The 12,825-nt window shown below is 34.5% G+C and overlaps 1 protein-coding gene across 1 annotated transcript; it reads right to left on the reverse strand.

The window, feature by feature from the left end:
• Positions 1-1,610: 1,610 nt before the first annotated feature.
• On the reverse strand, positions 1,611-5,307 carry LOC131041633 (probable 2-oxoglutarate-dependent dioxygenase SLC1). Its single transcript, XM_057974784.1, has 4 exons — positions 4,718-5,307; positions 3,715-3,962; positions 3,042-3,363; positions 1,611-2,078 (listed from the first exon to the last, which is right to left on the reverse strand). Exons 1-4 carry the CDS (start codon positions 4,988-4,990, stop codon positions 1,833-1,835), a joined length of 1,089 nt encoding a protein of 362 aa, XP_057830767.1. The 5' UTR covers positions 4,991-5,307; the 3' UTR covers positions 1,611-1,832.
• Positions 5,308-12,825: the final 7,518 nt, after the last annotated feature.

Consider the following 12,825-nt stretch of genomic DNA (forward strand, 5'->3'; position numbering starts at 1 on the left):
AAAATCATCTTTTGGCACATGGCCATTAGCATTATGATTATCATTGACGATAAGAAGAGAAACACCTATATGCAGTGATTGATATTTAATTAAGATTGCAATAGATTTACTATATAGCCTCGTTAATTTAAGCATGACAAGGGCATATAGAGGGTGGTAAGCGATTAAAAAAGGATAATTGGATTCTAATACATGGAGAAATGTTTATACCTTGGACACCTTCAATGGAGAGCTAGAAGATTCATCCATATCCTCCTTGTGTTACCCTACCACATCAAGAGTCGTTAATTTATTCAACCTTTTTACTTCTTAAATTATGAAATTTTGATACAAACCCCACTTTTTGGTAGAAAGAGCACATAGGGGTACATGCATGCCCATTTGAGCCTTTTCCTTCTGAGTTCCTTCCAAAAAGAGGAGATTGATCTAGTTTGGTAGAGGTTTAGACATGTCCACCTTAATAGTGATGTGTATTTAGATCCCAAAGAGACCTTTATTAACATTGTCATCCATTAAAACAAGAGAAGCACTTGAATGTTTTATATCTTTGAAAGGGTTGCAAAGGACCAATATTATAGATAAACTATAAATTTTGACCCAAGCCAAAATTGAGCTTAGAGACCAATGTGTAGGATCAAATTTAGAAGCCAATCTTGTATGAAGAACCCAACATTGTCCCAAAACTAGAGGCTACCCCTCTAAACCCTAGCCTTTTCATCCTTACACTTGAGAAGATCACTCATAAATTCTTTTGGTAAGGCTGGAGAAATTAATACCCATAACTTTTTTGAAAGTAGTCATTTAAGAACTAAAAAGTTGGCTAAAAATCAACAAACCTACAAAGAAGGCATTTCCTCCTTCAATTCTAGTATAGTTGATTTCACTTCAAAATTTGTTAGATCCACAAAAGCTTAGTCTTTTGAATTTGATAGAGTATGATTTAGTTGATCCTTACGAAATGAACAAGAGACAAGATAAATAACATTAATTGCATATGCCAACTAATAACATTAGTTGCATATGCCAACTAAGGATTGCCTCCATTGGCTTATAAATTAGGTTCTCTACATGAAAAGCATCGCATTTGTGTATGTACTTTAAAAAAGTTATTTGCACAAAGTTCATGATATCAAAAAAAAAATGAGCATATTATCCCTTTTCTTCATCCAATTCTCATGCTCCATTCCACCCAAAGAAATTAATATATTTATAGTTTATTAAAAAAAAAAAATCAAATGCAAAAACTCATGTAAACAAACAACATTTTCATTGTCGTCCCACTTGTGGAAACAACATTTCCATTGTCATCCCACTCGAGGAAAACAATCATCCTTAAATAGAAAAGAAGTGGTTTCTTGACTAGCATGAAGTATGTCGAGAATGAGCGACATTAGAACACTTTTTTCTTTTATGGCCTTTGTTCTATTTGAGTGACGGTGTGCACATGGTTGTACTTGTTATATTCCTTTTACCTACTTTCTCTAGTCCAACCTTGACATAAAAGGATCGCACTAACAAGATCTTAGCAGTAACTACTATACTATTTTCTCTCTGACAAGAGAATTGAAAAAACATTTCAGTAATAAATATGTAGATTGTATAGAATATATTATAGTTAAGAATGAATGCAGTACAGAGACATGAGAGACAAGAAGCTCCAAGAGATCAGACAAAGGCATATCTTATTAATTAGAACAAGTAGAATACTTATTGCAAGCAAAAACTTTCCAACTCGTGATGATTCTATATATCTATATGGATGGCTTATTCCTCCATTAAAGACTAGATATAAGGTGGTGCTGCTCATTCATTGTAAAGATTAATGTCAAAAATCAAGCGAGCTTGAGTGAGTCCAACAATGCTCTTGCTTTGAATGTCTTGGTGCTGATGAGATCAATGAAGTGAGAAAAGTTTGTTTCCCTGTAATGTGGTGGGTGATCCTCATCAATGAGTTCTGGAGCAGGGCCAATGTTTGATTCGAAAGGCATGCTCAATAAAGTTGCTACAGAAACTCTTGATCTCTCTGAGTTTACCACTGCCCTGTGCATTATGCTCTTGTATTTTCCATTGCTCAAAACCTGCTAACACATATACAATGACACAAGACTTAGGAAAAAGTTTAATCATTGATACTCATTGCGATCTATTCTATAAGATTTGAAAGAATCCACTGATACCACCAAGATATCTCCCAAAGATTTGAGACATCTAAGTCAAACATCCAAAAGATTGGTGAGAGAGAGAATGGAGTGGGTGCATGCACGACCATCTTTACACCTTTTGTCTAAACATACTGTACTAAAGCAATGGCCGAAAAGCTGTTCCAATGAAAGTGTCTCTTGTCAGAGCTTTGAAATTCTATCTGTCAGAAGTCCCTTTGTAATGAGGATAAATATATGAGAAACTTAGAACCAACATCAAGTGTAAAGGACAAAATCAAAATTACGAAACTAAGATTCAACACATAACACAAATCTGCAAACCAATCTGTTGGAAAGAGCATTATCTGCCTCAGATATATAGATTGATAGAGAGAAAGCCATGGCATGAACCCTAAAAATATAAGAAAATGATACGAAACTTGACTAATCTGGTTTTTTCTCTCTTTGTCTCTTATTTATTTCTCTAAGTCAAATTCATCTTGATAACAAATTATGGAATATGATCTAAAATATTGATGTTAAACAATATCACAAAATCAAATTCAAAGATCGATGTACATCGATATCATGGATTGTACAATATTCATGCTCTTTTGTATCATCCTGATGATGGATCATAGAATGTGATCCAAAACGTTGATGCAAAACAATCTGACACAATTGAATTCAAAAACAATTTTACAATTATCATCATGGATTATAGAAATTTGATATCATTAATAAGATTCATGCTGTTAACAAAACTTGGAAGTTAATTTAGAAATTAGAAATGAATAATATTAAGATAAGAATTGATCTGCTGAACATTTCACTTTTGTACCAGTTTACATAGAAGTCTATCTTGGGTTTTAAATTTTATTGGAATTGCAGAACTATTACCTCTAGATGATCTCCAATATTAATGATGAAAGAATCTGGTACAGGATGGACTGCTTCCCATTCGCCATTTCTCAGCACCTGCAAGCCTCCCACAGAGTCCTGTTGAAGTATTGTCATGCAACCGTAATCTGTATGTGGTGGCATGCCAAATGTGAGCTCTGGTTCTGGGCATGCCGGATAAAAGTTAACAACCATAACCTGGCTGCCATCCTTGCAGATTTTTTCAACGTAAGTTTGTGGCAATCCCAGGCTCTCTATAATTGCACTCATCAGTCTCTCTGCCATTGATCTCATCTCCTCGCTATAGTCTAATGCCACCTTCCTGCATAACATTGTATCACATAAGAAAAATTTAGTTCTGAAGTTTGACAAAAGATATAGATGAAAAAAATATAAATTTGAAATATAGATTCAAGAGATTACAAGAGGTTATTGATCAAATGATCACAAGAGCTTCTTGATTAATGATCAGATTAACTGATAATGAATGAATTACAATTGTTTTATTATATACGTTTTAGATACATCCACAGATTTTTAGATAAAATTATCATACAAAATTTACATTATAAAAAATAAAAAAAAAAACTAAATGCAAACAATTGTCCAACAATAAACAGTTATTTCCATGCTACTGCAATCTACTTAATAGTGGTTTGGCTTAATGGCTGACCTGTAATCAGGAGGATTTGAAGGCCAGAGATGAACCCATTTTTGGGTGGGATGGCAGTAGAGCTTGAGAAAATCTCTCCAGCAGAAGACTTGATCCTTGAGTCGATTAAAACTGGTGCCATATCTCACTGGCTTCGTCATGTCATCTGACATATATGTCTTCCTTTCTTCTAGAGGCAATTCGAAGAACTCTGATGCCACTCTCATAATATCTCTTATCATGGATACAGGAACGCCATGGTTAACCACCTGCACTAAAACACAACCACAATGTCACATTTCTCAAAGGCTAAAACTGCAAACATTATTTACACCACTAGAAGTGCAATTCTAACAGTCCATCTAGATTAAAGAACAATTCTAACAGTCCATCTAGATTAAAGAATATAAGCAGTGATAAGTGATTTTCACAATTCATAATATCAAGAAATAATGCTGTTTTTAAATTAATTTGTGTTAAAGATTTTTGGATTCTTTTAGCTTTCTTCATCCTGATGATAGATCATGGAATGTGATCTAAAATATTGATTCAACAATCTTTAACACAATTTAATTCAGAAACAACATCATCTCTTGAATATAATCTTGCTTAATCATAAAAGAAATTGATGAATAAAGAACAAATAGCCATGAAATTTATAAGGAGCTGGGATAACAACATTAGCCATCACAGAGTTTTTAACATGGGGTGCACCAGACAATCTATAGAAAGAGCATAATAATATTATAATGAGATTGATTAAGTCCAAGTTAATCTCATCATTACTAAGATAAAGACTAAAATTAAGAGAAATTCGCTAAGCTAACATCATTTAAAGTTTAAACTCATGTTTGAAATTGTTGCTACAGTAGATACCACCAACATGATTGGAACAATTACTTCAAGCTGCAAATCTCTATGGTCTTGACCCTAAATCAAATCTGCAACTTTAGTGCCAAAACATAATGATTATACATCACACCAATATAACTAGTCGATAATACATAATTACTTGTTATTATACCTGGAAGAATCCAGCCTCTTGACAAGCCTGACCAATTGCAGCGACAACCTCTGAGTGCCTCTCACCTCCCAGGCCAGAAATGTCTATGACTGGCAAATGTCTTTCTTGAATGACAGCTACCGGTTTCAAAATTGGACGCTCAGTGACAGGGAGCACATATTTGGTGGGAAGTCTCTGCAAACCCACATCAGTCATATGCTTCACCCCAACAAAATCACCCTTTTCTGCATCTTCCCCACCCTCAAAGTCTCTCTTACACGACACCCCGGCCATTTCAGAATCTATATCTAATTCAGCAAAGGATAAATTGAGTTACAATCCAAAGATCAACGTGTATTTATGTATATTATTTCCTGGTTAAGTATGCTTCCTAAAGTTGGATTAAATTCAAGAAAGGGTGAATTTAGTGGGTCAAAGACAGATTTTTTAACTGAGGAAGAAAAGTCTACTGCCGCCTCACAATGACCCAGTCTTCCTAACTTAAAATAAGAAAAGAAAGAAAAAAGAGACCAATCAGGCAAGTCAACCCTTGTGTTCTAGACCCAAAATTCACCGCCTAGAATTTCTGAATTTTCTTCTCCCGACACCTCTTTCATTCCAAATACCCCAATTTCTCCCTGACTCCATTGCTGCATTTATAGCACTTGTTTGTACTAGGTGGTCTACTGTGAAATCATGGCAGTTTTCATGAAGGTGGTAGGGGTTGACTTACAGACACCTTAGGATGATGTTCGAGCCAGTTTTGTTTGACTTTTTTGCTTGCGCAATCCACATACGTTGACTAATAGATTATTGCGGCATTGTTTATGGCTGTTGACCGTCTACCGAATCAAAACGCCCCACCGATTGAGAAAAAGACATCTGGATATCATATTTGTCCAGGTAGCACCAAGCCACAACAATAGTGATATATCTACATATAGCTTTAATATTATATATATGAGGCCAGCTAGGGATGTCCCATCAACATCATCAAACACTTGGGACAGACAGCGTGGAGACCATTATCGCACACTGTTCAAATTCTAAGTTTCTTCAAGAAGTTCGTTCAAATCTTGTAGGAATAGGGCAGGGTAAGAGTATCAGTTGTCGTTATAATTAATTTTGTGCACCCACATTCTAAACGGTACATCAGATTTTGATAATTTTTTTGGTTGTCTTCATATGCACCTCAAAAACTTTCAATACTTATGCACAAATACTCTAGTAGTTGTGCACTATGAGTACCAATAAAGTTGCACAACTCCTTCAATTAAAGTTTACAAATTTTAACTATGAGGGATACAAGTAGGCAGCTATTGGTACATGTGAAATTTATCAATGACTTTTAATTATCAAGTTTTTGGTTTCTTTAAAGTTAGTAATTGGGGGGTTGGGTGAGCAAGGAGTGAGTGAATGAATGAAGGAATTTTTATGACATCCACAAGACCCAGCGGTCTAAGGGACCAAGAAGAACCAAATCAACTTGTTTTCAAAGATCTTTTCCATGTTGGTTCTTCTGTTAAGAATCTTGAGTAAGAAACTTGTTGTTTTGTGAAGCCTTGTCTCTTAAAAAGCTCATTCAAATTGTCCACCTTTAAGTCATTATCAAACTAGCTACGAATATCTTCATATGTTGCACACTCCTTGATGAAATGTCATTCTATTTCCACCGCTCCCTTGCTGCAAAAAATAGACATCCTTTCTTCCCAGTCTTCTTTGGGCACCTTCAATCTACCAATTTCACATCTCAAATGATGAGATCCAGTCCTCAACTGTGCAATTAAAATTTTGGCATTTCCTTTGATCGCAGATCTCAAATAATCTTTTTCATCATGTGCTCCCAAGTAAGGTTGAATTCTTTGATATAGCATGCTTCTTTTCTGCCTCGCTGTTTTGTCCACATAGTATTCCTGAATTTTTATGTGCAATTAAAATTTTAGCCTTTCCTATCTCAAAATTCATCATATGTTCCCAAGTAAGGTTAAATTCTTTGATATAGCATGCTTCTTTTCTGCCTCATTGTTTTTTTATCTCCTTTTTAATGCAAGGTCAGTCATGCAGATTTACTTCCCACAATTTCATCCACTTGGTATTTTGTTCCTTCCGAGTCTTTTTTCTATGACAGTTCCTTTTTCAACAATCATTTTGGGCCAACGGAACTTATCCATAATTTCAACCTTTTTTAACTAGCATTGAAACATCGGCAATAAGGCCCCTTCTATGTACATCTTGTTTGTAGTATAGCTAAATGTCTCTTTTGTGAAATACGGAACAATCTCACTATAAACAATTTGTTGACAAAAAAACAGATGGACAGACTCAAAAAAAAATCCATTTCCATTTTCATAGTGGATTACAGTCAGACACGTGGTAATGTTCTCCGGACTTGTTGCCACCGTGGTATGGAATATGAGGTGTGCTACAAAAGGTCGCCGTCCTTGGATTGATTATGAGCGAAAGACCCATTCTTCCCACACCACAAAGGGAAAGGACAAGCACTACTACGTCCCAGTCAATCTTCTCTCTGTAACGTGGCAGATTCTCATTATTGTCTACGTTGACAAAGAGCGTGGTGATCTTGTATTACTAATTCTTCTCAGACATTCTACAGTATTACAGATTCTTCTCAGACATTCTACAGTATTACAGATTCTTCTGGTACATTTTAATGACTCGGGGTTAACAGCTACTGTTCTGGCATGCACCACAACGTCAGTGTCAAGAACAGGTTGAATTAGGGCAAAAATAAATTAATAGTTTGAAAAACCAGGTTCATGGGATTCAAAGCTTGGGATTTTAGCCTCCATATTTGATTATAGACCTTATCTAGCTGATTGATATTTGACTGTATATATTAATTCGTTGAAATTTAACAGCTTTTTAAGCGTGTTAGATAGAGAATACTCTAGTAAGACATGTTTTTAATATGATAGTATGACATGTTTACTGTAACTTACATTATCAAAGAGATTTGTTTGAATAATTGAGTTCTTGAGATTATATGTACTCCATAAAGTGAAAATTATTTGCTGTTTGAGTTGGTTGGTAAAGTGGGGTTAGGCAAAATTGTCTAAGTACTTCTGTACAGAGCTTACAAAAAGTATTTTCTTATTTGCGTTGATATTTTTGAACAAAGCATTTGCATATATTTAGAAATGGAAGAGACAATTATGTCTAGTTTGAACAAATTTGTTTGCAGCTTTTCATAGGATACAATAGATTATTACTTTTTGAATTCTAAAGTTGTGCTTAAAAAACTTTCTCGAATGCACGGAATGTGTCTCATTTTATTGTCCTAACTAATTTCAATGCTATGAAATGCTTTCCAACTAGGACGATTTAAAGTTTTTTGTTTAAATAATGAGTAAGACCAACTCCCAACTAATAAATGAGGAAATAAAACACTTTCATGATTTTGTGGAATGTAAATTTGGTTTATGTCTTTAGTTCTTATCTATCTTTATTTATCCACATTCACCTTTTATTTTTTAAATTCTTTAATTATTTATTTTAATGCATTTGTTTTTTGTTTTGAAATTATGACATCTTTTATTGAGTTGACAATCATTTAAAGGCGTTGGAAAATATTGCTTTAATTACATTCAACTAGTGAGAAGGTGAAAGTTGTTGAACTCAAGGAAGGATTGAGAGTGGGAGGATGGGGTGAATCAATCTAAACAAAAATTAATGTAGCACATAAACAATTAATCAACAACACATATCCAACACTTGAACACCAAAAAATTTTAAGTGGAAAACCCAAACAGGGAAAAACCGCGGTGAGCACTTGCCCACAAAATATATCCATTATATATATTAGATTAGAAAGAATGAGCTCATTGCTCCGGACTTGCAAACCAAGGCTAACTAGTCTTGGGGCAAGATACAAAAAATAGGACATGCAAACCTGAAGTTAATTGCAATGGGGCAAGATACAAATATGGATTGAAAAGAAGGATCCCTTGATCATGAAGTTGTTCTTGAACTCTGCATCAAGCAACCAACATCAACACACATAACTCAAACCTCAAGTGTCAATACTTTGTCACAAATCTCTGTCACAGTCTCAAAATAGCTTGCATGTCATTCAATCACAACTCTTCTTCTATGCTCTAAATCTCTTTGATCACATACCTCCTTTTTTCCTTTCTTCCACATGTCTTCACTACAACACTCTCTACACACAACATTCTTTATATGCAAGATGGATCATAAAATCTTGAACCAAGTCAATCGAAAACAAAAAAATACCTTCCAAACAAAAAATACACGTTGATCCACTCCAAGAGAAAGAGTGTACCAAAATACATTTTCTGAAGAATCCGCAATCACTGGAACATGACTAACAACATACCAACATGCTACACATCCATATAAGGAATTAACGATCAAAACATATCCTCTAATACAAATAACTCTAATCCGGATCTCCACATGCTACGATGAGACCCATAACACATCAAATTACTTTCCATAAATCATATCCAGACCCAAAGATAGGTCTAACATAGAATATCACAAAGATATTTTCGGACCACAAAACCAACATATCCATGATGCCAAATGCATAGCCAACGAAGATAACAACATCAAACAATGTCAGCAACAATTTCTAGACCTAAACACTTCTGAAACAACTAATAGAATAACTACAACACTAACAAAGCGATGCATTTTTGCACCACAAACATTCTGAACCAACAACTATTTGGAACAAGTTTGACATCAATGACAACTATAGCAACACATACTTCCAACAATCTCCCCCTTTGTCATTGATGGCAACACTTGACCACACATGACTAAACTCAAATTTTTGATCAATCTGCAAAACAATATTGCTCAACCTCATTCTCAAATTTGAGTCTCTCCCCCTATCAGAAATATCTCAAAATTTCTCAATCTCTCCCCCTTTGCCATCAAGGACAAATGACACTATATGCGAGAAAATGCAGTGACGAAAATGAACAACTCGAATCCAAAAGACCCACACACCAATGAGATTCTTGGTGCAAGTATATGAACTAATTCAATCAGTTTAACTTCCCAAGGCGTGTCCCATTGTTCTCTATCTCATAGGATCCCTAAAGTCAATGTTTTTCTCTCAAATCATTGAGCAAAGTGACTTAGGAATGAAAACTCCAAGAACGAGTGATGTTTGATTTATATGCATCAATGCATTCTAAGATATATATGATGTTTAAAACTATGATGATTAAGCTAGTATGAAGATGATGATATGATAAAACATTAGCCAGTTATCCTAGCATGATATACTATCCTAACATGAATATCTTATGATATTAAAAATACTCCTAAATGCTATGATGGTATTCTAACAAAGAGAGGCTAAAATGTTTAGTAAATTAGACTATAATGTAGATGCATGAAAGATAATTGATATAAAAATGAGGAATGAGAGCTCTATTTATAGAGAAAATAGGGCAATAGATAGTCAAGATTGAATAGTCTTAACAAGGGCTAGGATTGAAAGTTAATCAATCCATGTTTACAATTCTCACCAATGAAATGGTGATAATTGTCAATAAGAGGTTTCTTGAGAGGAGATGCAAGAAGCATTAAATGCTTGAGAAGACATGAAGGTTACCCTAGGAGGTAAGGGTTAAGGTTAGGTTAGGGTTATCCAATGGATAAAGCTTTTTCCCAAGGGGTAAACTCTTGTGCAAGGGTTAATAGGATAACCAAGGTTAAAGCTATGAATGCTTGATGAGAGCCTTGGATCAAAATGATGGTTAAGTTAGAGGAAAGTCTCTAACTAGAAGTCAAAGATGAGTTAACCATAAATGGTTATTTAAGAGCTTTTAATGGTTTGGAAGACTTTAGAGGTTAACCATTTGAAGACATAAAGCCTTTAATGGTTATTGAAGACTTTGATGGCTTTGAGAAGTGACTTCTCTTTACTTAGGAATGTGACAATAATTAGGAGATGAATTAGGCTAAATTGGAAGTTATTAGAAGAATCTAGAATGGGTTTAGGAGGCAAGTGGGAGATGTAGGAAAATGCAAGTGGAGGGAAAAGGATTTTAATTAAAATTAAATTACTTTATTTCAACTAAAATAGATGCAACTTGCATAAATACAAGTGGAGGGATTTAATAAATAAATTAGATTTATTTATTTGCAAGGATCAATTTAATTAAATGTAAATTTAATTAAAAAGGGGAAAAGGAGAATTAATTAAATAAAGTGATTTATTTAATTAAAGGCTAAAAAAGGTTTAGGTGAATTTAATTAAATAAATTGAGTAATTTATTTAATCAAATAGATGAAAATGAAGAAGTTAATTAAATAGAATTTAATTAATAAGAGGAACGGGGTTAAAATAAATATTAAATATTTATTTAGGAAAGTGGTTAGATTTATACGTCTACATTTTGCCCCTCTTTGAAGTGATGTGTGTGCACATGTTGATTCAAAGAAATTTTTTGTCGAATATGCTGCCAAAATTTGATCAATATGATGTTGTGTGTTGAAATGTCGATATGATGCCCCAGATGTAGATTTGATGAACGATATTGATGATGCTCCCTCGAGAGATGAATCAAGGATTTAGTGAAAAGTTGTCAAGTTGATGAGGGTTTTTTAATTAATTACAATATGAGAATTTATTGACTGCATTGAATGCACATTATTGATTGATCTCCCGAAAAAAATGATGTTGGTAAGGTTAAAAATGAAAAAGTGGGAGGAAAATACATGCCCCACTTATTAACCTTTTTTATTTTACCCTACTAAAAGGCAAAAAGTGACTTTGAAAAATCATTTACACACTTGTCTCTTTGTGATTGTGACATTTGGAGCTCTGATGACGATGTCGACTCCATAGTCCTCGCACTGATTTGAACGCATCAGGCGACACTGAAGACCCACCACCTATGGCCCACCAGTAAGTGGCCACAATCCATCTTCATTTTTAATTAATTTTATTTATTTTTGTCACATTTTTCAATTTTGGGTCGGATTTTGCCAGTTTAGCGCGTATGGTAGGTTGTCTAGCGCATACGATAAGAGTGTTAGCGTATAGCAAAACCCTAGGAGGTTTAGCATCTGAGGGCCACATTGTAGCATAGTCAGGGGGTTGGTTAGTGCATAGAGTCTGCATAGAAGCACAATGGGTAGGCCAGGTAGCACATAGGGTAACTTAGTGCATTAGGTAAACAGGGTAGCGCAAATGGTGTGCTAGTTAGCACGTAGGCTAGGTTTAGCACTTTGAGTGTGTGTTTTAGTGCATTGATGGAAAAAGTTAGCTTATGTGTGGCAACTTAGCATTTCAGGGCCTTGGTTTAGCATGTAGAGTCCAAAGTGGGTAAAAAAAGCATTGTGAAGAATGTGTCGTGAGTCGAACAGATTAGATATATGTTGATATAGGTCCGTTGATTTCTTTGATATGGTTCATGATCCAATGTGAGTTCTATTTTGTGATGATGTCTGATTCTAATATGTTGTTCTATTACGATCCAAGTTTGGGTTTGATATGGATCTTGTTGCTTTTGATATGAATTTCTTTTCGATATGGATTTCTTGAGTCAATTTGAGTCTTGATTTTGATATGGATCCTGATTTTGATTTCGATATGGGTCCTTGATTTTCGATATGGGTCCTGATTGATTTTTGATATGGGTCCTGATTGATTTTCGATATGAGTCCTGAGTTAAATTCTTTCGATACGGGTCCTTGATTTTCAATATGAGTCCTTGATTGAATTTAGATATGAGTCTTGAGTTGATTTTCGATATGGGTCCTTGATTTTCGATATGGGTCCTAGATTTGTGATATGAGTCCTTGATTGATTTTCGATATGGGTCCTAGATTTGCGATACGAGTCCTTGATTGATTTTCGATATGGGTCCTTGATTTTCGATATGGGTCTTGATTTTTTATATGGGTCCTAGATTTTTTATATGAGTCTGATTGATTTTTGATATGGGTCCTTGATTTTTGATATGAGTCCTTGATTGATTTTCGATATGGGTTTGATTTTCAATATAATGTGAATATGTTTCTGATGTGTTCTTGATATACTTCACTGTTTCAAGTTGATTTGCTTTGATTACTGATAGATTGGATGGAATTGAGAACTCATGATGGATACTTGTTGATTTGCA

Source organism: Cryptomeria japonica, chromosome 8 (genome assembly GCF_030272615.1).
Source record: "Cryptomeria japonica chromosome 8, Sugi_1.0, whole genome shotgun sequence".
Lineage (NCBI taxonomy): Eukaryota > Viridiplantae > Streptophyta > Pinopsida > Cupressales > Cupressaceae > Cryptomeria > Cryptomeria japonica.